Below are 25,590 nucleotides of genomic sequence, written 5' to 3' on the forward strand. Positions count from 1 at the left end.
TGGAGGTCATCTACTTCAACTCCTAAATGATGTCTCTTTTCTCCTTCTTGTGAGTTGTCACTTGGAGAGGACCTGGGCAACATAAACAGCTACATCTCTTCGTAGCAACAGTCAAAACTCAAATTTCTTCCCAGCACTATAAGAAAAAGTTCTGAATGGTTATAAAGTGGTACATGCAGTGAATGATGAGGGAAGAGGCACCATATTCAGATGGGCCTGTGATTGTAATAACAGCAGTAGGAGAAAATAAGGGTTTAAAATCCACCACATCTGGCTTCAGGCATGTCAGCCCTGACCTCCTTTCATGATCAACAGTAAGAGTCAGTACTGGGAGCAGAGACTGATGGCCCTATAGTGTAATGATTTCCAGGAGTCCTAAATAGAGCCCAGGATAACAAGCTGGGCTATAGGGACACATGAACAACGTGGAAAATAAAATAATATCTACCTTTTACTGATGCACTGGAGGTGTTTTAACAGATTTTTGTGTCTCCACGAGCAGCATCATCTGTACAAATGTTCTATGATTCCAAGACTGAACCTGTAAGGAGTTGTTAAAAGCATATTGATAGTTGGTGTCATAGATTTCCATTAGCTGTAGAAAATCCAGAGCAGCCTTATCAACATCTGTATCATGGATTCTGTACCTATAAAATAGCCCAGTTACTTTACTCAAATAACGTATCTGTTCCTATGTGAATTGTCCTGAGCTTTTCTGAGAATCCCTCTGCCAGGGCTGAATGACATGGAGGATCAAAGATATTAGCCTTCTGCTATTGGAACTCAAGCAACTTCAACTTTTAAATTTTAACTTCTGCAATAGAAAACACGGATCAGACTGCTTTCTTTTTCCTCCCTGAGGTTTTTCAGAAAACTAGCTGCTCTGATTTATTTCTAAACAGTGTGGGATGGGCTTTGCTGCCATTACAGGACCAGCACCACTACACTCTGAGAAGCTGAGAAACATATAACTTACGTGACACATTTCTGTCCTCACAAAGCAACCCAAAGGTGATTGCATAGGACAGATTGTAGCCTCTGCTCCTCTCCTTGGAACTGTTATTGATATTTTCCTGGCATTTCACCTGAAAATGAAGAAGCTGGTTTATTTTTCTCCTTGTATCAATAGATGATATAATTAATTGGCCAATCTTATCACTAGGAATTTTGCTTTTTTTTTTTTTTCCTGTACAGTTCTTTGTCAGGAGATACAGATGGAACATCACTCAGGAAAAGTTAAAAAAAAATAGAATGCCAACTAAGAATCTAGTCAGTGATCATGAACATCATTGCTCCACATTTTTTTCCACAGGGAGATGTTCCAAGAAAGACTGTTACACAAGACAGCAGAGAACCAGGGTCAAATACAAGGAAATGGAAACAAGCATATCAATAAAGCAACACTGTCTTGACATTGAGTACATTCATCTGTTTTAAACATTGGGATGCATTCTACCATTCCTTTGAACTCTCCTATTTTACTTTCTGTAACAATGACTAGGACTGAGATCTCTATGAAAACACAAGAGATTCCACCACACCCTTGCCATTACCTTTAGGACAGCCAAAAAACCTGCAAGAAATCAATATTTTTCTTTACCTAATTACATATACAAACATATTTTAAGAGCTATATATAAAACAAATAATTATTCCAAAGTACAATCATTCATGTTGAAGTCTAATATTATCAAGTACGTAGGTGGCAAAAATGCTTCTCCTTTTTTGGTCAAGTACAACCTATCAAAATGGGGCCACTCTTGCCTGTGGTTAGAATTTTTTTTCTTTTGCTGTACAGCTTTCTCTCCGATTAAAAGGTATACTTACATTTTGATCTCCATATGTCATTGTGGAATCAAATTCTGCCTTTTTTATTTTTTATTTTTTTAATATAACTTGCAAATACTTGAGATTAAATCAGTCAGGAACTTTGACATTTAAGTTTCTACGCTGAGCTAAATGATTTAAAAATACAGGAGCAGGTTCCAATTGCTATATCAGCATTCATGAAGAAAGGGAGGAATCCTTTAAATTGTAGCTGTGTCAATCAAAGATAATTACATGGAGAGTATATAAGATATAAATAAAATTTTACACGCACATGTGCATGGAAATTTATAGCATTTGTATAAAACACCTATACATAGAAAGAAAAGAGGCTGAGTGTTAGACAATGCAGAAACAGTGAACTTGCTCTCCACCCAACTACAGCCAGCATGCCACTATAGTCAAATGCAGAGTGTAGGTAGGTACAGTGGTTATGAGGCCAAGTGATACTGATGATGAACAAAGGACCTTGACCTCTGAAGGCACAATTAAAACTTGTTCTATGAAAAGGCTGATCTATTTTTCCAGTGATATGCTACAAATCTTGCATTTCACAGGCTTATCAAGTGTCATTGAGATTAACTGAAGTCATTTCACTTGCACAGAGAAAATTCGCCATCTTCCTCATGGTGCTAGTGTGCACTGCTCATTTCTACAATAGCCAGCAACCATTAGTTAACTAAATTTTCACTCATCTGAAAGGTTTCCAATCTAGTTCTCATCTTTCATATTCTTCTTGGTTTCCATGTGCCTCTTCCCCTTTAAAACATCATCATATTTATTTGAAAACTTTCTTAATATTGCTAAATTGTACTATTACTATTGATTTTTTATTCAGAAAACTCTGATAATGGCAATATTTTACATTTTCTCTGAGATCTTTTGAAAAGTTACAAGGCATTGTGTCCAGCCTTGTCATCTCTGAGTTCAAGCAAAGGTTTTTCTACTAAGAAACAGAATAAAACAAGTATTTTGCTGCTTGACAGCCACTGCAATTGAGTAGTTCAGATAGAGGCTCTGTTTAACATCATTTAACATGCTTGTGGTACCTCATAAACTCAAACCTCCTGTTCTTTGGGTGATCATCAACATAAAGCCAACATTCTAATGGAAAATAAAATAAAATTTTAATAAAATTTAAAAAAAAAATTAAAAATAATTTAAAAGAAAAGCATTTTTCATTAATTTCTGACCTGATTGTTCTGTTCTAACTTCCCCAAGGACGTGTGTGAGGAGGTGAAGAAGGTTTTAGTTTTACACATGACCTGGGAACAACAAAATTGCATTAATTTCTTTCAAAAACAAGGCATCTATGACATTCCATGTAAAATTTAAAGCCAGACTTCCACCAAGCCATGTGGAAAACCTACGTGCTAACAACAGCTGTCTGCTGCTCGTAAAACCAATCAGCTGAGATAGACAGTGAAATATTCTGCGAGGATTTTTTTAACCCTCTGCAATGAAAACAGTGACATAAAGTTGCCAGCAGTGACCAATGAACTTCAGTGATCAAAACAGAACAAACAACAACAAAACAGAAAATCAAGGGGATAAGCAGGGCATAAACTTAAATCACAGAAAACAAGTAAGCTTCATCAACTCTTGAAATGCGTATTTCTGAACCTGGAAAATTATAGATAATATAATTTTGGGGGGGCTGTGGAGGATTTAAGCAATTTCGTTTGTGTTCTTGCTAAAGGATGTTTCCCCCCAGTTCTCAGTGATGATTAATGCTGTTCAGCCCTGAACCAACACAGAGTGAGTGTATCCATGTTTCACATGTAGGTTCTTGGCAAAAAGGGGTGAGACAAGAGGATGGGAGAAACAAGGGGTTGGTGAGAAATGAGCTTGGTTATAGAGTAGTCTGCAACTCTGACTATAGGGTGATGTTCTTGTGGTTTCTAAACTCTTCCTGAAAATCTCAGTCCTTTAATAAAATCACTTACCAATGGCCTACATCTAACCCACTATGCCTATACAGAAGAGCTCATGGCAGTGGAGGTAGAGGCTGACCTCAGGTTGTGCTGATGAGCTGGGTGCAAGCACACAGAAGAAAGCTCCTGGGCCAGAGGAACTGGTCATTATGGGCCAGACTGGGGATAAGGCAGCAGTTAGTTTCATTCGAGACAGACCATGCCTTGGACATAATTTTACTTGCTTCATAACTGCTTAATAAACAAGACAACATTCATAATTATTTTTTCTTTAGGTGAAAAAAAAACCCCAACATCTAAAACCCACTGCATTTTGAAAGGAAGTGTTTGTTTTATATGCCTGTGCCATCTGTCTGCTAACAAAAAGCAAGCTTGAAATGTAGCTTAGCAGAAAGCCTCCTCACACTCCAGAACATGGGCAGCCTTTGCCTTGCCAAGTCACCAAATCCAATGCTTGAATTCACAGGGACGCATTTAAAATTACACTTCCCAAGAAGTTAAACATTTAAATGGGTATTTCTGTATTCATGACAGTGACAATTCCAGGCTAGAGAGCAATGACTATTTCTGACACCTCATGTGGGGACACAGTCTCAGAAATCATTCAACAACCAAGTGTTCTGGTGCAGAATGAGCTAAAGAGGGAATTTACCGTTTAAACATTAAACCTGTCGCTTAGCTATTAAACAATGAGATTGTTCTAATCCCTAAGGGATGGAGAACAGTCTGTCATCTTTGGTTTTGGGTTTCCAGCAAATGTGCATAACAATGTAGTTTTTCCAGTGATATCAAGGTCACTTAAAGCACAAGTAATGAAAGAAAGGAGAAACTGCACAAAAATCCCCTCACTTTTGCCTGTGCTGTCATGAGCAGATTGAGTACACTTTTCTTAAGAGGAACAAGCGAAAAACTAACTTCACAGATTATTACCCTTTGTGGGTTATAACATACCTCTAGAAATACCAGTGATCTCTCCTGCAGTAGTTGATGGAGGGTGCAGTGCAGTGTGTGTTCTTCCAGATGAGGTTTAATTCTGATGCCCTGTAGCACCACAAAACCCTCTCCATTATTTGTCACAAAGCAAGAAGTGCCATCCCAGGGCTGAACCTGCCAGAGGTGCTTACTCACAGGGACCAGAAACCATGAGCATAAAGATCCTGGCTGGGGAAGGCCTGGGGAGAACTCTTTAGGAGAGCACCCACATGCAACGCAATTGCCCTGACACCAGTGTAGCTCTGCCCTGAACCCACAAACGGAGCAGCTCTGCAGGCTGCTCCTGCCTTCACTCCCCAACCTCTGGCAGATGAGGTACCCATGCGCTTTCTCAATCTCTTCCAATGTAAATTCAAGGTTGTGGAGAAACTACCGTTAACGTCATAAAGGCATTAAATCAGCTTACCAAAGTTCAGGCCCATACACCTAAATTGCTGCCATTAAAGTAACTATCTCTGGAAGGCACAGCACCTTGGTAGAACCAATTTATGGGGACAGTTGCCAAGCAGCCCTGGAAAGAGCTGTGGAAAAAAAGCACATTCTCAATAGGCTATGGATTTCACAAAATAAATCACTTAATAGCCGAGATACACTTCTGCTAATTAATGGATTTAGAGACAGTTACATGGTCAAGGCCATGATGGCACAGCCCTAGGAAAAAGAACTTTGGCTCTAGTGGAAGAGAGATTTTAAGAAATGTTTGCTAAGATAATTCTGAGAGTGCGTTGCTGGTGCCCCTCCCTGAATAAAATGACGGTCAGTCAAGCATGTTTGTGTTTTATAATCCTCAGATTTCCCTTGAAGCTATTTCTGTATAAGTAAAAAAGTCTCTCTCACCTCTTTGGTGTGTGTTTTCTCTTAACTTGGAGCATTTTGGTTACATGTGTCACAGATATATCTCTTCCATGCAGTACTGCCCTTCCCATGCAGCTGTGGATGTTGAAAAGATCTCCCTTTACCTGAGGTAACATGAAAACCCCCTTCTTTGTTCACATAGAAATACTTTAATTGTTAACAACTTTGTTTTAGTAATGCACTAATGCATTTTAGCAAAATGTCCTGTGTTTAAGTCTCTTGTATTACACTTCAGGAGAAAATAGAGAAAAACTTTCTGTCTGTTTTAAAGAAGTGGCTAAAAAAAAGAAAAGTTTATTCCTCTCTTCTAAGCCAGGAAAACAGACACTCAAGCTCAGGCTGGATGGGGCTCTGAGCACCTGATGTAACTGTAGGTATCCCTGTTCATTGCAGAAGAGTTGGACTAGATGGCCTTTAAGAGTCTCTTCCAACTCAAATAATTCTATGATTCTATGAAAGCTACAATACTGTACTGTGGACGGTCAGAGAAATCTTAGTAGTAAGCAATCTCGAAGATCCTCTGAACAGAACTCATTGTAGTATTTCTGTAGAGTACCACCAGAATGTCTTTTTCTTTCTTTCTATTTCTTTTTTCAATCTGCTGAAAATGCCTGTATAAAACAACAATTAAAATGATGGGCAAGCATTTATTAATAAATTTATGATTTCACTGCAGTCTTTTTTTTTTTTTAATCATGTTTACTAGAAATCACCAAAGATATTGCTCCCAGGAGATCCACTTTTGAAATAGTCAGAGTAGCTTTTTCTAGAAATGTTTTCCTGATCCCAAAGGTCAGAAAATAAGAACAAAGAGCTGAGGGAGCTGGGGCTGTTCAGCCTGGAGCAGAGAAGGCTCCGGGGAGACCTGCGAGTATCAGGTCCTATCAATATCTAAAGGGGGGGCTGTAAAATGGGAGGGGACAGACTCTAGCAGAGTCTGCTGTGACAGGACATGAGGAAATGGTTTTCAATTAAAAGAGATTTAGGTTGGGCACAAGGAATAAGTTTTTTACAACAAGGGTGGTGAAGCACTGGCACAGATTGCTCAGAGAGGTGATGGATGGTGTCCCTGGAGACATCCAAGGTCAGGCTGGATGGGGCTCTGAGCAACCTGATCAACCTGCAGGTATCCCTGTTTGTTGCAGGAGAGTTGGACTAGCTGGTCTCTAAGCATTCCTTCCAACTCAAACTATTCTGTGATTCAGACTTCAGACTTCATACCTAAAAATAGAGTTAATTTCTGATACAGTGATAATTCTCATTTTGTAAAATCAATCTGTTTTTATTTCATTATGAAAGCAGTTTTGACAGTCGCAATACAGACAGATTTTTTTCCTACCACATAGCTAAAGCAGGATTAATATTAACTGCTGATGTAAAACCATATGACTCAAAGTGAGAAAGCCCCAGCAAAAGGAAAATCCAGTTGCCATGACTCTCAATGGTTCAAAGCACACCCAACTACTGCAAACCCGTGTGGTAGTGGTGACTCCCATGAGCACACTGCGGGTACCAGAGCTGTTCCTTGCTCTAGTAGTAACTGACAGCAGTAATCAATAGATGGATTAAAAGGTAAATACAGTAAATTATGTGGGTTACTCTCTTGATGTATAAAACAGCATGTATTCTGTCACGTGAAGCACTGTTAGTACTGTCTCTGATAGAACAGGCAATGCGGAGTAGAACAAGGGATGAAAGTACACACGGGTGCAGATGGCAGGGTGCAGTGGGGGCAATGAAGCATTGGTGGGTGTATGGTGGGAAGGCCCTTATGTCTCAGCTGCATTCAGGCGTGATTCTGTTTGTGCTGTCCATGAAACAGTGCGGAGTGACCTGACACCAAATTGTTCTGAGGCAGGAGCAGATGCATTGAGCTGTCAGGGGCAGAGCCATGACGAGGTGCCGCGGTGCCGGGGACACACCTGCACATCTCCTTGGCTGGGAGACCCCCCCTTCTCTGATGGGCTGTCTTGTGCCTTGGGAACATTCTTCTCCATATTACAATTTCCCCAAGAGCAGAGTCCCCAACATCTCCGGGACCAGCGAGGGTACAGAACTTCAGCACAGGACTGACTGAGACGGAAAGCAGCATGAGCTGCAGACACTGACCCTCAGCATCTCATATCACACTCAGGTACATGGCATCTATGTCAACAAGCTTGAAAGCCAAATGTTCCCTGCTGTATGGTGTGTCATGAAGCAGAGGTAATTCCCATCTCAGTGCTAGATAAACTCAGCCGTATAATCTACCAAAAAATAGATAATTTATTTTGGCATAACATTAATTGGTATCAGCTCTAGTAACTGCTTGCTGCCCACATTCTCTTCACTCTTTAAGGTCTGTGTCAATGTACTTACTATCTCTGTTTTTATCACTGCAGTGGAAATCACCAGTATCAAGATTAATTATGTCTTTCACTCATTTTATTTTTCTTCACGTTTACCAGCTTCTCACTTTTCATATCAAAGAAAAGAAAAAAAAGGAAGAGGAGAGAAGAAGAGAGGAAAGGAGAGGAGGGGAGAGGAGAGGAGAGGAGAGGAGAGGAGAGGAGAGGAGAGGAGAGGAGAGGAGAGGAGAGGAGAGGAGAGGAGAGGAGAGGAGAGGAGAGGAGAGGAGAGGAGAGGAGAGGAGAGGAGAGGAGAGGAGAGGAGAGGGAAAACAAAAAAGGAGAAGAAATGAGGAGAAGAAAGGAGAATAAACAACAGCAGTGAAAAAAGTTTCCCATGAGAAGAGCTCTTCCATCACATCTGTGGGCTTTAGCACCTTCCCACCCAATGCCTTCTTTCCCCTCTTGTGGCAAATTGAAAACCCTCAGCTTGTTGGTCAAATGGGCATTATGAAGTGTTACTAGAGAACAGGGCAATTGTGAGTCATGCTGTCTTGATCTAACCAATTCTTTTCCACTGACATTATTGAAGCTAATGCTCAGTTCACTGTGATATCCTAAGGCACAAGTCAGATAACTGGAGAGGATGTGCAGCACTGCTCTTTTCATCGAATCACAGAATGATAGAATCATAGAATCACAGTATCATAGTATCATAGAATCCTAAGAGTTGGAAGGGACCTCTGAAGGCCACCTGTTCCAACTCCCCTACAATGAACAGGAACAGGTTGCCCAGAGCCTTATCCAGACTAGCCTCATTAGTCTCCAGGGGTGAGACATTGACCACAACACTAGGTAATAACCTGTTCCTGTCTCACCATTCTCACTGTAAAAGATTTTTTCCTTATATCCACCCTAAATCCACCCTCCCTGATCATGAAGTCAGGACAGCAGTTACTGACACTTTTGCAGCAGTATTTTCCAGAAAGATTTTCTTCATTTGCGGGAAAAGTCAAAAGAAGAGACATGGATCTTATGATTTTAGAATGAATTCCATTTATGATTTACAGTATGGTTTGCATGTGAGAGAACACTGTCTACTTCCTTCACCTGAAGGCTAAGCTTCTCCTCTCACGGGCAGTATTCTGACTGGATCTGGAGATTCAGGAATGAAAGAGTATCATAAACTCATAGCATCACAGAATTGTTTGGGTTGGAAGGGACCTCAAAGCCCACCCAGTCCCAAACCCTGCCATGGGCAGAGCTGCCCTCCACCAGTTCAGGTTTCCCAGGGTCCCATCCAACCTAGCCTTGAGTACTTCCAGAGATGGGCCACAGGTTCTACGGGCAGTCTGCTCCAAGTATTTTTTTTTTATTTATTTATTTTCCTTGCCCCTATAAAGAGAATGTCCTCAGAAGTACCGATGTTCAGTTGTTTCCCTCATTTCAAAGAATATACTGTAACAAGTAGAAGGATGTGTTAAGCTATCGCATGCAACCATAGGGCTAGATGATGTGTATACTGGCTAGAAATTTAAATGTGTTCTCCTGAATGACTTGTATATAAAATAGAAAAGTCTTTTATTGGTGACATGCTTTGAAATTTGTCGTCAGAACCCCAGATTTAGTGCCCTGCTTTTAGGCTCTGGGATAAATAAGTGGTAGCCACAGACATTTAGCTTTTTGAGTCAGAGCTTTAGTCTTAACTCATAGACAGAACCATAGAGTCATTAAGATTGGAAAAGATCTCTCAGATCTTTGGTCCAACCATCAGCCCACCCCCATCACTCCCATTAACCATGTCCCTCAGTGCCACATCCATACAGTTCTTCAGCACCTCTAGAAACCATGACTCTACCACTTCCCTGGGCAGCCTGTGCCACTGGTTTTGGTTTGTTTGAGGTCAAGGAAGATAGATAGACTTTGCCATAAAGTCATGTACAGCAGTGTGTGCCAATAAAGATTTTATTAGTTTGAACTTTGGAATACCACATTACTCATAAGTGATGATGTTGTGTGTAAATCCATTGTTTCAGGAAATACAGGAGGCTGATGCTCAGTGTAATGTGAGAGAATCCTTGCCCTGCTGAAAGACGAGACCAATTTCCGGTGCCTTCAGCACGAGCAGCATTTTGCCAGTGACATGTTCAGTAGCAGCAACACACACACACACACATATTTATGCACAAGTATATATGCATACATGTATGTAGGCTGCACCGAAAATAGTGCCTTTTATTTATTTTCATGGAAACTACAATAAAGAGCATAATAATATTATGTGACAGAGCAAATTCTCAACAAACACTACTTTTCAACATAGTCACCACTGTTAGCTACGCGTTTTCACCAGAAATGAACAAGAGCCTGCATGCCATGCTCATAAAAGTGACACCAGTGGAGGTGACCCACTGTCACCACTTCTAAAGGCACCACCCACTACCACACTGTGCTCACATCCAGTGTTTGGTGCCCATAAACGTTTAGTAAGTGCTGATGAATGTTAATGAGTGCCATTTTTGCATGTGGAGGGATTTGATGACACACCTGTGCTCCATCCGCGCTTCCACGTCAGACACCATTCTGTCAGACCACCCCTCTGCTGCCATCTGTCACACGACAATAGCATGTAATGGAATATTGGTGGGAAGGTTCAGCCTCTACTGCCATCCCACCCACATCTGCCTCTGATGTAATGGGCCAGCATCATAACATAGGAGGCATTACTTCTGGAGCAGCCTCCACATAAGTAAACATATATATGTGTGTGTGTGTTCTCAAATTTTGGCACTGTATGGGCAACAGACATAATATATAGCAGTTAATATTTACACTTATACATATTTTAGATATAGTATATTCTATACTATATAGCATACAGATAGATATATACACACGTACACATCCATCGACGTCTGTAGCGCCTCACTCCCTCCTGCCGTACGTACGCACACAGGCACATACAACACTCCTTTCGACTAACTCAGACTTCGGCACTCCGGCGCCCGGCCCCAGCACCACCGCGCCGTCTGACAGCGGCTGGGCGGCGGCCGGGGGCAGCGGGGGCGGCCCCGGGTCTCGCGGAGAGCCGGGCGGGGGCTCGCCCAGTCACCGGCGGGAGGCGGAGCCGGCGGGGCCGCGGCGGCGGCAGGTGTCCGCGGCGCTGGCGGCGGGATGGTGGCGGCGGCCGGCGCGGGGCCGTAGGGCGGCGGCGGGACCGGCAGCGGGGCGGCGGTGGGGGCGCCATGGGCGGCGGCGGTGGCGGCCCCCCGCGCCGCGGCGCGCCGCGGAAGCTGCTGGCGGTGCTGGCGGTGCTCGCGGCCACGGTGGCGGAGGCGCGGGGCACCGCGGGGAGTCAAGCGCCCGGCGCGGCGGAGATGGGTACCGGCACCCCGCCGAGCCCCAGCGGCACCGCCTTCGAGGAGACGCGGCTGCACGTTTTCACCTTGGACTACCCCCACGTGCAGATCCCCTTCGAGATCACCCTCTGGATCCTGCTCGCCTCCCTCGCCAAGATCGGTGAGCGCGGCCCACGGGGACTCCCGTGCTCCGCAGCCCGGGACAGCCGCGGGAGCCCGGCGCGGGGAGCGAAGCACCGGGCGGGGGGCGCGGGGCGGGGCTCCCGGGGTCGGCGATGCCACTTCTCAGCGTCACGCCCCGGGACGGGCTCGTTCGGAGGGTTTGGGGTGGGAAGGTGTGGGTGAGCAGCGGTTACCTGCAGCCCGCTAAAGCACGGGCTGGTAGGATTGGAAAGCCGAGAGTTCAGCCGGGCACGGCAGCGTGTTCCTTGATCGCTCTGCTGCTGTCGGAGCTCTGTTTTTTTCCTCTTAAAATAACACCGGCTATAATGACAGTTTCCTAACAGAACAACAGATCGATGGAGAGCAAATATTTATGAGGAAGACTCCTCGTTGTACTTTCCCCACCATTCACTCGTGTCCCCAGAAAGATAGAAAGCGCGGCACTGAATGAGTGAGAAAGGCTGCTTATTCCCTCATGTGGAAATTATTTGTATTGCATAGTTTCACTGTTTTGTGTGGTTTACAGACCATGTGTCTAATGAGCTTTCTGTACCCCAGACGGAATAAACAGGTACAGCAGAATCATCTAAAGATGTCAGGAAAATGCATACTAGAGACCTATTTTAGAGTCAGTAAAACTGCATACAATGGACTCTGTCTCAACTAAAAGATAATGGCAGGGATAGAGCTGTGGAAACCCAATAAAAAGGTCTGCACTTTCTTGGTTTAAATGGGAAATCTCATTTTGCGTCACAGATTTGGCTGGTCCTGTGGGCAGCCAGGAGTTGGACTCGATGCTCCTTGTTGGTCTCTTCCAACTCCAGTTATCCTATTCTGTGATTTCAGTCAAATCTGTGGTCATACTTTGATAGAACAGCTTGATAAAACTTTGACTGATTTCTTTTGACATTTAAATGGGGTCCCATTATTTACACATTACATGTCAGGTAGTTGAGTTTCTGCAAAAATGAACATTGCTCTCCAGCCACAGTCAGCATTGAGCTGGGGGCCTGATCCTCCACCCCAGTACCTCACTGTAGCTTCATTGCTTTCTGCAGAAATACCTTTATCTTGAAGCCAGCCATTCAGGCTGCACATCTGAATGCATTAAATGTGCATACTTAGCCTTGAGGATGAATGTAGGTGTTTGCAGAGTCAGGATATACTTTCAGAATGATGCACTCAGATAAATCATGAACCATCATGGCCAGAACATGACGGATTTGGGAAAGAACTCAGCCAGTCGAGTGCTGCAAATTTGCTCCAGCTTCTGAGCCTCGATACAGCAAGAACTGTTGAATCAACTAACACTTTGTTTGCTTCATTAACAATGAAAGGAAATCCATCTGAAACATATCAGCACATACATACACAGTAATAGATTCTGCAGGACTGTATACATTGTAACTGTCTCGGCATTTTGCTAGTGCGCTGGCATCTAAAAAGTAGGAAAATCAGAGTTGCCTACTTTTACTTCCCAATCTGACTGCAGAGCAATGAATAAGCTAGGAGTGTAAATGAGGAGAAATGCCTATAATTGTCAAATCCCTTCAGCTACACCAAACGAAGGCTGATGTGGCGGATGTAGGGCACTGTCTCTGCTGTTAGCAGCATGCTGCAAGCAACCAGGGCCAGGTCCCAGGTGTGGCCACACCAGCTCCACCACGCCTACCTTAAGGGCCCCGGCTGTGGGGCTGGAATTAGGAACATCCAGTTCTGGCTCCCAGGCTCCGGCTGTGCTCCTTATCCAGTGACTGCATCACACGCACCTGCCCAGCGCGGGATCTCATTGCTCCCAAGCCTAAGTCTGTAGGACAGGGTGGTTTGCCTCAGTTCAAAGGGATGGAGAGGAGTGTTGAGCCCCTTCTGCAAGGCAGCTCTTGGGGACATCCCTCTCTCCACGTTTCTTCCAGGCAGCGCAGGCATTCTGCCTGTGTCGTGCCACCTCAAGGCGACTGCACTGCCCAGGAAAGTTGGGTGCTTAATCTGGCATCACACATTCCTTTCTGGGGCTGGGCACAAGGTGCTTACTTATAGCACTGCTGAGCAGCAAACCTTTATGAACAGAGCCCTGAGTTCTGCTCAACTGCAGAAAGCATGGAAGATAAGGTCACGTTTAATAACAGCACTCACCACATCCTTAGGATCCCAAATAACTGTATCCTAACACTTGCTTATTGCCTTTTTGAAAGAAAATACATGTTTTTGCAGAAGTGCAGTTCAGTTAAAGTGGAAGCATTTGAAGATATGCTCTTTGTTATGAGAGATATCTAACTAAAAGGCTTCTCAGATCCCCTGATTGTAGACTAGGATTATCAAGAGCACAAAGGACAGCATAAGAAAGGAAAAGTTGTCAGGGAGATCCTCAGCATTTTGGTGAAGTACATAGAAATTTAGTTTAGTATTTATATTCCAACAGAGAGCAAGAGCACCTTTTGAAATCCAAGAAATTGCCTTGAGCAGAATTGCTAATTTCTGTCTACCTCTAGTTACTTATCTTGTGTGGTGATACCATACATGAGGTGTGTCAGTAACATGCTGATGAGCTCACAGGTGCATTAGGTGGAATCCAATGCACCCCAAACATGCTGTAATCTCTAAGCAGTGAGACTGGTCTGCTTACTGCCCCGTATTGCTGAACTCCTGTGCCCCTAAACTTAGAAAATGTTGTCTCACTCACCCAGATTGCTGTTACTTATATGCTTAATCATAAGCACAATTAGAAGTGCTGCCTCTCAGACCTGACCTGATGCCCCATCCCTGGAGGTGCTCAAGGCCAGGTTGAATGGGGCCCTGGGCAGCCTGATCTGGTGGGGGGCAGCCCTGCCTATGGCAGGGTTTGGGGCTTGGAGAGCTGTGAGGTCCCTTCCAGCCCAAAGCATTCTATGATGCCCTTCCAGCACTTCTCTCCTTAATAAAAGGTTCTTCTGAATAAAACTGTTCAGCACCTGAGCCCTGAGAGTTGGACCACTCACACGTAATCGAAAGTACATGTCTTGGTGGCATTGTCAGCAACAGAAAACACTGGACTTCACCCAAGAATGGAAAACCAGGACTCCAAGGTCCTTTCAGCTTGAAGAATATTGAACTTGCACATTAGGCAATGCCCAGTGGCCTGAGGGTAAACATCTTCCATGCTTCTACTGCATAGTCAGGAGTCCAAGAACAAGGTCAGAAGAGGAGAAAGTAGCTATGATCTTGGGTTCAGCCAAAGGTCATTCATGTACTGCATAGTGGGAGCCCTTCAAGAATGAGGTAGAGTACCAATTGCTCTGGGAAGGTATGAACTTTCTAAAGAGTGACTTGTAAAGGAAAAAAAAACAAGAAAAAGATTTTTATTTTATGTTCATAATAGACATTTCATTGCTTTTGCATTAGACCTGCTTGGAAGCTTTTTTTTTTTCTTTTTTCTTTTTTTTTTTTCTTTTTTCCCCCTCATTAAAAGCTGCATTTGTATAAATACCCTTGTTTTCATTTTTTATTGAAAAAAAATGTTTTAAGATACTTTCCAAGGGCTTTTAAATCTTCCAGCAAAAACTGTTTGCTCAGGAGAATCTTCTTAATCACACTGTCAGAAATTTTGGCATCCCGCCACTGCAGAAATGAAGACAGACCATAATATGTTCAAGTGGAATTGTCTGAAAGGTGAAGAGACGAGTGTGCAAGAGGCAATTCTTATCTTCCCAGGGTCATTACCTGCTCTGCTCATACAGCAGACCGGATCCTAGTGATTCCTGTTCCAAAGAATGATAGTGAATTTAGCAATCCTGATGCGTCACAAGGCTGTTTCCGTGTATTAAAAAGCACTCTGTTCATCCAGAAGGGAGAAAGAAAGGAGGCTTGAGCTGCTTATTTTTAAAAACAGCTTTAATAGTTATTGAAAACATAAGTAAAATTCTGTAGATTAGAGCAACTTCCCCCTTAGTCTTGTTTAACCATTTGTTTTCCATAATTGTAAAGTCAGGCTTTCTTTTGCCTGGAAAAAAATCAGTGATGAAAGGAGAATTAACAGAATAAGTGCTACAAGATACAGAAGCCTCAGACTGGGAACCTGGATGCGAACTGTTCCAAGTTTGCAGAAGTTTAACTGTTTCGACTACAGGTGTGAATTTTACTGAAATAGTTTTACTGAAATAGACGCCCGTTATTACCACACCCAGTGTTTCCGCGCAGCTCTCATTTAAAATAATTTAAATGCTTTTTACTTAGGCGGGAATTGTAGGATCTTGTGGGTGTGGATAGTTTTCTATATAATTATATGGGCCAAATATAGATAAGGAGGAGCCTGGAAAAGATTGGTATCGCCACGACCTGGAATGTGACCTTTGTGCATAGGGTTGACCATTCCATTAGATTGGCCAAAGTAAGTTCCTTTCAAACATCTGTCATTCATTACTGGAAGTCACCCCTACAATGATCAACTTCTGAAAGTAATTGGAATCTTTAAATCAAAACTACATGGCTTTGAGAACTTTAGTAGGCAGTGGAACACTCAACTCATCCAGAGCATTTTTTTGAACATTTTTTTTTATCACTGTGCACAGATTTTTGTGACAGACTCTTGGAACTACCATAATTCATATAATAGAGAAGGATTAATATAATAATACAAGCTGCAATTTATTGTCCCTTTATAGAAAACATACTTCTTCTTCTTGTTGTGAAACCAATTTGGAGGCTCTGTTAAAGAGTAATGTGGCTGATGATGCTTCCTCATGGTCACTGAGAAAGTGCCTTGGCTGAGTGGATGCAGGTCATGTGCTACTGCCTTTGGTTTTCAGACTCAAGAAACCTAAAAATAAAAAGAATGTGTTAGTTTCTTAAGTTCCTTTGTGAAGCTGTGCATGGAGGAAGGGGTAGTTATCCTGATTTTTTTTTCTCTACCTAGCTGTCACTTGTCCTTTAGAAGCCTTTGGAAGTGTTCCTGTTGGATTCTAAGTTACAAACAACCACAGCAGTAACAAAACAGCAACTAAAGAGCTTGAAAAAAGCAAGAAAAAATGACAGTGTAGTTTCACAAACAAAGCATCAGTTGCTCTATCAACCTAGCTATTAGCAGGAAACTCTAGCTATTAAACTGCTTCTCCATCAAATTAATTGAATTAACTATGCTGGATGACAGGTTTACATTGGCCTGTGATGGTGGTCCATTTCAGTCTTGTCAGTGGAAATGAAACTGCTCTGCAGTTGATGTTTGTTTACTACAGAGACTAAGATAACAATGTAGAGCAGTTGTTTGGATTCTTTGCAAATAACTTTTTCATTTTCTTGTGTTTGAATTTCCTTTGAAGGCTTCCATCTCTATCACAAGTTGCCCTCAATAGTACCTGAAAGCTGTCTCCTTATTCTGGTTGGATTGCTTCTTGGAGGGATTATTTTTGGAGCAGAGGAGAAGTCCCCACCTGTAATGAACAGTGATGTGTTTTTCTTATATCTCCTACCACCAATTGTACTCGATGCTGGATATTTCATGCCAACTCGTCTTTTCTTTGAGAACTTTGGTACTATATTCTGGTATGCCGTGGTGGGCACTCTTTGGAATGCCATTGGCATTGGAATTTCACTTTTTGGAATTTGCCAAATCAGTGCATTTGGTTTGACTGATATCACCTTGCTGCAGAATTTGCTCTTTGGCAGCCTCATTTCAGCTGTGGATCCTGTGGCAGTACTGGCTGTGTTTGAAAATATCCATGTCAATGAGCAGCTCTACATCCTGGTGTTTGGAGAATCATTGCTGAATGATGCTATAACTGTGGTAAGTTACCTGATAAATGATTAGTTGATTAAAATGATAAATGATTGCTTGTATGCCACTATGTGGCCTGTTTGAACGTATGTGGTTATTGCAGTTTGCCAAAAGAGGAAAATCAGTAAGTGCTAATGCGTCTACGTAGTTCTCTGAACTTTAGATTTAGGAACTACAATAGTCTAGCTACAGCAGAGCAATGAGTAATGGTACCATATTTGTTCAAGTCATTTTACTACCTGACCTCTTTAGTTTCTGTATCTTTGAATTCTATCACTTCTGTAATCTTAAACTGGAGGCTTGCCTCGCCTGCAGAACTAATTGGATGGGACAGGTAAAAGGGCCAGTGTGAGGTGTTCTGTGTATTCTTAGGGAGAACGGGTGAGTTATTGAGCTACCGTGAGCATGGGATCCAGGCAATGCCAGGTGTTCACATGTGTCTGTCTGGTTCCGACTGCCCAGAGCCCACCCGTACATTCTCCCAGGTTACAGATGAGCCAGGAAAGCCACCTGGAGGTAGCAGTTTCTAATCATTAACCAGCTGCATCAGGTTTGTGGTGCTGACCCGAGGACAGAAATCTGTAAATTCCATTAACACTCCCAGTGCCCCTTGCTTGTACCTGATGACACTGTGTCTGGAACATTACTCCCATTTATCTGTACCTTACTTGAAATCCTGCCTATGTTAACTGTGTCATGGCATGCTTTATGTTTGTGAGCCTTGGAAATCCATTTATTTCATATGACAGAATGATCAGGAAGATTGATGAACTGGGTCCTCACCTTCACTTTCTCTGGCTTCTTATCAACTGTCCCACTCCTTACAGAATTCTGCTGCAGTTTTCCTCCTTTCTGGGACATTCCCTCACCTGCTTAACACCTGTGTGTCTCAAGCTTTTAATCTGAGCCTTGGTACTGATAATTTCTTATATGCCCTGAGGCGTACTGTTCTACACAGTCTATGTTTTACCATACTCTATGTTGCATCCCCTTGTGTGGCCTTGACTTGAAGCCTAGCTGTACTCATCAGCTTATACCTGCATCTGCCTGTTACTACTGAACTGCCACCTAAGACAGTCAGGGAAAACAGTGGCTGTAAATTCTGAGTTTCAAACAGTTCAGCCATGGCTGTGTCTGTCTATACTCACTCTTAATGAGCACACGTAAAAAGAAATCCTTTTTGTATTATTTTTCAAAAGGAAAAAAAGGGCTACTTTAATGTTAATAAAAACATTTTATTTTTTTATTTTTCCTTCCAAAATTGCTTATTCCGATAACAAAATCAATTGCCTTTCTACAGGAACAGCAGTTAATCTAGCAAGTTTTGCTAACAAAGCACTTCATCTTGATGATGGAAATGTGTGTGCATGCCAGTGCCCAGTGGTGGGATACTTCATGGCACCTTTTTCTTAGGCGCTGGCATGGCACTGATTTGTGGATTTCCTGTAGGCATCATTGTTGCCTTCTTCAGAGTCCTTTCTCACGAAGTGCCTGCCCAGGTGCCCCACCATGGGGAGAGGTACCCTCAGGAGCCTGTAGGGCCAACCCAGCAGGTACACTGGCTGTACTTTTATTCATGGGAAGTGAAAAGAGTCTGTTTGGTCTTAATTCCCAGCTATTGCTTAGCGGTGATTCCGGGCAGGAGACCAAGTGGTTTCCACATGCTAAGCACTGGTCTGTTAATGGCTCCTTGTTATGGTTTTGCACACCTGCAATCGTGCTTAAACTCAAATTGCAACTCAGGCCATCTCATGAGGCTGCTCTGGAGTGCCCTGGGTAGACCTTGCTCCCACACCATGGCGGGGCTACTGGAACAGTCCTTGCTGAAGAGGCCTGTGGTGGGACGAGGGATGGGGCAGGAGGGGTGCTGAAGTCAGGCTGGCCTGACTCCAGTAAACATGCTTCCTAAATACTTAAAGCTCTTCATCCTGCTAACCTGCTTGCACTGCGGGGCTGCTGCTTTTCTTAGGAAAGCAGCATCACCTGTGCTTTCCCTTTTCAGGAAACTTGCTATCCCACCTTCGTTTTAGCTATAAGGCGGGGTGTACATTCTCAGAAATCTTGTCTCTGCTGTGCTTCTCATATGGCTTTCATGCCTAACTGGTTTCACAATTTGGATGATCCCACTGGTGAAATTTTGAAGCTTGAATTTGGTTGAGGACAATATTTGCCAGTCAGTTGTATTGCTTCTCATTTGGTGCCTTACCACCCACCCGGTTCAGTGACAGCTACTATGAGGGTGCTAAATGGCAAAATCACAGTTGAAGCTGAGTTTTAGAGGTTCAAATTCCAATTTTGGGCTTAAAATCACACAGGAGGAGCCAGTTTCATTACAATAATATTATTCCTGCATTAAAAAACATTACAGCAGCACTATGCATTCTACCTCTACCAAAAACATTATTTTTATATTTTTTATATTATTTATACTTTTGAGTAATTTCAGAATTAAAAACAACTGAAAACTGATGAAAATAAGTAATTAGTGTCTAGGAGGAGCATATATACTCTGAGACATGATTAGAACCATTAGTGACTGATGCCTCCTTGGTGTAACCTTCAGCGAGTTCAGCTAAAGGATGTTGAGTAAATCTTGAACTTGAATAAAAACAGTTTGCATGCCAAGTGCATTGCAAAATGTGGCTGGTGTTACTGTTGTTTAACTCACCTGAAAGCTTAATGAGAGTTGAACTACCTGTGCAGTAAAATGGAATGGAATCTGATTGTGATCTCATGTACAGTAGTGCAAATAAAGAACAATAAGAAGGAGATTAAAATCATTTTCTTGACATTCTGTAGTCCTAACTACTGCTTCCAGCATGGCATGGTTTTCATGTACATTGCATTTCTTCTTTCAAATAAGTTGTGACAGTAGACTCTAGATTTATGTCTATGCTGGAAACAGGCTCCATTCTGTTTGCAGGTTGAGTTCTTTGCGGTTGAGATGAGGTGATGCTATGGAAAGTCTGTTGCTTGAGTAGGTCAAAATTATATGCTTTACAAGCAGCTGTCAGTGACCTTTCTTCAGATACTTGCCAAACATATATATAAATTTATATACACACTTATATAGTTACTTCTGAAAATGTAAAACAAGGCTTTTTGACTCACAGAAAATGATCATGTTACAAAATCCATACCAAGGTAGATGAGATTCTACAGGTGTCTTGAAGAATAGTGCAATACAGGGGCAATTGCAAGTGCCAAGAGGTGACTCAGGGAGACTTCTCTCCTTTCTTGACACAAAACAGCAGTTGTTTTTTTTTTTCAGCCTGTGATTCAGGGAGCCCTATGAGTCTGTGGAATGAAGGGTCTTTGTAAAATGAAAAATGAAGGCACACCTTGTCAGGAGGCTTAATTCTGGTATGCTTCTTCTGGTATGCAAATTCATAAAGTCTAGAAATCAAAACATTGAAAACCAGTGGAGCATATGACATTACTTTCCTGTCCATTTCCTTTTGTGTGTGAATGGGACATAAATATCGAGGAACAGGGCAAAAAAAAAAAAGCCTTGCAGCAGAAAGGTGAATGGGTTTGCCCAGGTGAAAAATACACTTCTCCCAGGTGGACTCATCCTGAGAGCATCATGCTTATTAAGCAAGCAGCTCATGCTCCTGCTCTTCCCCTGCTTGTTGCTCTGAAGTGGAAATCAGAAATTACTGGTGAACCTGCTATATTTGATTTACCCTTGTTTTTTTCACGCTTGTGCTGGAATATGGTTTTTTTCTTTTTCAGTTTTCTTTCCTTTTTTCTTTCATTTAGCTCAAAGGACCCTTTTTAGTCCATGTCTTCAATTACTCTTTACTGAGGACTTTTACCTATGTAAGTCTTCTCAAATTTTGGCTAAGAAGAGCTGTGAAGCTAATTTTCTGTCATGTGAGAGAGAGCAAGGCTGCAAAGGCGACAATTCCCTCCCTGTATTCAAATACCTACAATGTTGGCACAATGCAAGTACTGATAAAAGATTGTTCTTTCAAATAGCATTTCTGATAGAGAAGTCTATTTGATTCGCTAAGAAGTCCATAAAGAAAGCAGATATTTAACTCCTGCAAGCTGCCCAAGCTGGTATTTGTTGTGAACATGGTGGCTAAACCTGTGACCCCAGTTTCTACTTCTGGCTTAGGTGTGCTCTGTGCTCGGAATAGGACCAAACTTTGGCCTGTACACAGAGATCATGTAGCCATCGTGATATCACAAGGCTGGAAGCACACATGTAACATTGGACAATGCTTGAATCTTCCAAATATATCTGCAACTGTGAAAACCATTTAAGATTTTTTTGAAGAGTGATTTTTTAAAGATTGATTCCATTGTTGTCTTCTTAGTAGTTACTACTGATTAGAGGAACTTGGACTTTATATTATTGTTTTAGGTATAGGGAGAAAAGGAGATCTGATCAAGAAAATATTATAATCCCATTCACCTTATTTATTTAGGAGGGCAGTTGTAAGAGTTTTGAAAATGAAACTGGGCAAATACACAGGTCTTCTATGGGAATTAAATCCAAATCTCTAGAAATAATATGAAGTTTGGAAAGTCCTTAAACTATTGGATTCCAAATGGTTAGTATATCAGAGAAAGGCCACTGCATGGATGCCATGTTTCATGTAATCTCTGGGGTGGCTGCAGTCCAGTGTTTCTCAAAAATGGATTCAAGGTAGACAGACAAAGTCCAACCATGAAGCAGAGAAATGCAATGGCACAAAGGGAAATTAAGAAGAATTCAGAAACATAATGTGCTTTCTTTTTCTCATAGGTCCTGTACAATTTGTTCAAGTCTTTCTGCCAGATGCGCACAATTCAGGTTATTGACATATTCGCTGGGATTGCTAACTTCTTTATAGTGGGGATCGGTGGAGTATTGATTGGAATCCTTTTGGGATTTGTAGCAGCCTTTACCACCCGTTTCACCCATAAAATCCGAGTGATTGAGCCACTTTTTGTCTTCCTGTACAGTTACTTGTCATACATAACAGCTGAAATGTTTCATCTCTCGGGCATCATGGCGTAAGTACCCCTAACTTCAGTAATAGCATCCAAATAAGAATGGGAACTGCAGAGAGGACAAGATTTTGCAAACCCTGCCATATAGCCTCATTCCACTGTGCATGGCAGTGGAGCTGGCTTGAGGATTTGTGGCTTCTCCCATTCTGCTCCCACCCCATTGTCTCAGCTTGCCACCACACCAGCTGTGTCACTAAAACTGCCTGTGGCATCGCACCATAAACCATATCTTTGAAACGTTTCAAATTAAAAATAACCCCTAGTATTTTTGGTGGGGTTATTTTTACTCCAGATTAGTTGGGTGACCCGTGTCCTCACAAGACCCTGCCACTGGTCACACAGGCATGGCCCAGGGGTGGCACACAACGATGTGGGGGCAGCCATGGCAGGCAGGGAGTGGCAGTGGTAGCTGCAAACCTCATGAGCTGGCTTTGCTGCCGATGCCAAGATATTGTGAAACTGCATCTTTGTGTAGTCATGTGAGCAGCCGGCAAATGCCATTCAGTGGAGACAATGCATGTGTCATCCAGGCAAACTCCTGCTGCGTTACAAATACAGTAAGATTTGCAGAATCTAGTCCTATGATGATATAAACGTTCAATTTAATAACTTGATACATGTACCTGTGTGTTACAATGCTCTCTGAATACATTGTTATGTACAAAATAATATTATTCTTCCTGCTGCTAACAGATAAAAATATTTTCCCTCTGTGGGCTTTCTGTCCTGGACTTCAAAAAAGAGACAGCACAGCCTTTTTCTTGATGCTGTTTATTCTCTTAACAGCTTCATCTTTAGAAAGAGCCTTTATGACACTTGATATGCCTAAACACTTTTCTCAGGTTCCAAGTAATATTTTTAAAAGGCTAACCTTCTTTAATGACTTTGTGTTGTTCTAGCGGCAAATGTGAGTCATTCAGGATAAGAAACATAGATATTTGAGAGCCTATATGTTACTACTGAGTGTCACTAAAACTCGATAATTCCTGATTTGATAATTATCCTGTAAGAATTTGAAGATAGGTTTGATATCATAGCCCTGACAGTATAAGGTTTTCTGGGTATGAGAAACAATTTGCATGGAAACTGACGGCTGATAAAAAAATAAATATGCCAGAAAACCACAAGGGTCAGTACTTTAATGTAAGTAAAGTACTAAGGATTGCATGGGTTTCTTTCTCTGATATGAGCCTAAATAAAGCAACGTATGTATCCACTTTGACCGAGTTCATAAACGAGCCATCTCTTTCCCCACCTTCTATTCATAGCATTTGTGTGGTTTCTAGTTTCCTCCACTTCTTAAGTCAAATGTTCTTGACATCCTATGATCAAATACTCAAAGGGCTTCAAAGCCAAATATGTGTGGCTAAACTGCACATGGAAAAAGTTGTATCAGCATGCAGGAAAATACTAAACTGGACATTCTGCATCCGGGATAAAATAGGAAGGGCAGAGTGGGAACCAGCACAGTATTGCTTCATGTGGCACCAGTGAGCTATTCATTTCTGTTTGCAATGGCAACCCTTGAATGGGTGCAAAACAGTGTACGAAGCCTCCAGGTTTTTTTGTTTTGTTTTGTTTTTTCATCTAGTGGTATGATGGAAAATTAGTTATCTTTAAAAATCCTATGTATGTTTTGACTCTAAGTAGACTTCAAAACAGCTGAGGGAGCTGAATACCTTGGTGGCACTGGTGAGAAGGAGAAGGGAACCTCTGCAGAGATGTACACACTCTGATACCATAGGACATACAGCATAGCCCCCTTTCTGCAGTGATGCTGAGCACCTGCAGCTCCCATAACCCCCACATCACCTTGGAGGGAACTGGTATTGTTCAGTCTGTTCAGGGGAGACCTTATTGCTCCTTACAGCTACCTGAAAGGAGACTGTGGTGAGGCTGACCCCTTCTCCCCGGTAACAGTGAAAGGACAAGAGGTGATGGCCTGAAGTTGAGCCAGTGGAGTTTCAGGCTGGATATTAGGAAAAATTATTTGTCTGGAAGAATGGTGAGGCTCTAGAACAGGATGCTCAGAGAGGTGATGGAGTCACTGTCCCTGGAGATATTGAAGAGCCAACCGTTTGGATGTGGCACTGAGGGATATGGTTAGCGGGTGTGATGGGGATTGGCTGATAGCTGGACTAAATGATGTTAGTGGTTTTCTCTAGCCTTAATGATTCTATGATTGTGTACCCTGTGCTCTTTGCATTTACTTAGGCTTTGAACTCTGGAGAGTATTCTGCCCTGTGTTGTAGTGCAGCGTAGTGCTGATCCCTCATGCCATGCTCTGCAGTGAGTGCACTGGTCCCAGTCACTCAGATTTGGTCTCAGAGTCAGCCTGAGCCAAATGACCTTGAGATGCCCCTTGCAACCTGGCTTGTTCCAGGATTCTGTGGTCATTTGTAGCTTAGCCTGTAGGGAAGAAATGCCCAGTTTCCCTTCTTTCACCTGTACCCCATGTGCTGAACTACTGATACCCTCTTCCTTCATATCCAGATTCTTAAAGATTCACTGCAAGGCCTTGCACATACATTCTCTACCACGCTTCAGGCAGAAAACATGAACACGTAATGTTTTATAGCATATAAAAGACACATGCACAGAGTGCCTCTTTCCTGTGCAAGCAGGAAATCATTGGCAAAAAGGAGCAGAGGGAAATGAGAGGTGCTTTCTTGTTTCTCTGATAAATCCACATACTCACTCTGGGGACAGATGATTCCTGAAGCACCCATGTGTTGTCCATGCACAGGGTCACTCGGCCAAAATATCTCCGCAGCTGACTCAGTCCTCACCAGCTGCTGTGAAAAAGTGCTCTGCAGCAGAGGAAGGAGGTCCTCCTGTAACTAGAGCTGGGCTGGAATCAGGATAGGGGTGCAAAAACTACAGATGTAAATCTGAACTTTACCTGCCTGGTTCCCATTTCTAATTATAATGCTGTATTCGCTGCTTACTCATTTGTTATGAAGGCAGTGAAGTGGCAAGACTATTAATTTTTTATTTTATTATTGTTATTATTATTTTTTGCAACAGTGATTTAGCAGGCTGAAAGGAAAAACATTGAAACTACTGTAAAGTTAGTAGGTCAGGGAAACTTGAGGATTGAACACAGAGGCCTAGTTTATTGCACTCCTGACAGAAACTCTACCGTTTGTACAGGAGTGCTCTCCAGAGGCATAAAAGGCTGCAAGTTTATTGCAACTACTGTTTTTCCCTCCATTTCTTGATAAAGGCAACTGCCTCAGGTCACATAAATCAAAGCTAGAAGTGAACAGTGATTAGCTGTGGAATAGTACTTATTAGTATTTAATAGTACTTAATAGTACAAAGAGTGTACAACGCTATTTGTTATACTGGTGAATCATCTCAGCTGTCAACACTAATTGGAT

The 25,590-nt window shown here is 42.4% G+C and overlaps 1 protein-coding gene and 1 long non-coding RNA gene across 2 annotated transcripts in view; one reads left to right on the forward strand and one right to left on the reverse strand.

The window, feature by feature from the left end:
• Nucleotides 1-448: 448 nt before the first annotated feature.
• LOC128071731 (uncharacterized) lies at nucleotides 449-4,974 on the reverse strand. Its single transcript, XR_008201999.1, has 5 exons — nucleotides 4,713-4,974; nucleotides 3,198-3,281; nucleotides 3,021-3,092; nucleotides 977-1,085; nucleotides 449-541 (listed from the first exon to the last, which is right to left on the reverse strand). It is a non-coding gene; the product is annotated as an uncharacterized LOC128071731 (long non-coding RNA).
• Nucleotides 4,975-7,040: 2,066 nt separating this feature from the next.
• The window catches only part of LOC128071758 (sodium/hydrogen exchanger 2-like), a 39,773-nt gene continuing 21,223 nt past the window's right edge, over nucleotides 7,041-25,590 (forward strand). Inside the window, exons 1-4 of the mRNA XM_052664783.1 lie at nucleotides 7,041-7,118; nucleotides 10,924-11,455; nucleotides 16,749-17,212; nucleotides 21,960-22,210. Coding sequence (XP_052520743.1) covers nucleotides 7,041-7,118; nucleotides 10,924-11,455; nucleotides 16,749-17,212; nucleotides 21,960-22,210 — 1,325 coding nt within the window. The remainder of the gene's footprint in view (nucleotides 7,119-10,923; nucleotides 11,456-16,748; nucleotides 17,213-21,959; nucleotides 22,211-25,590) is intronic.

This window comes from Tympanuchus pallidicinctus, unplaced genomic scaffold (assembly GCF_026119805.1).
Source record: "Tympanuchus pallidicinctus isolate F22 unplaced genomic scaffold, pur_lepc_1.0 scaffold6, whole genome shotgun sequence".
Lineage (NCBI taxonomy): Eukaryota > Metazoa > Chordata > Aves > Galliformes > Phasianidae > Tympanuchus > Tympanuchus pallidicinctus.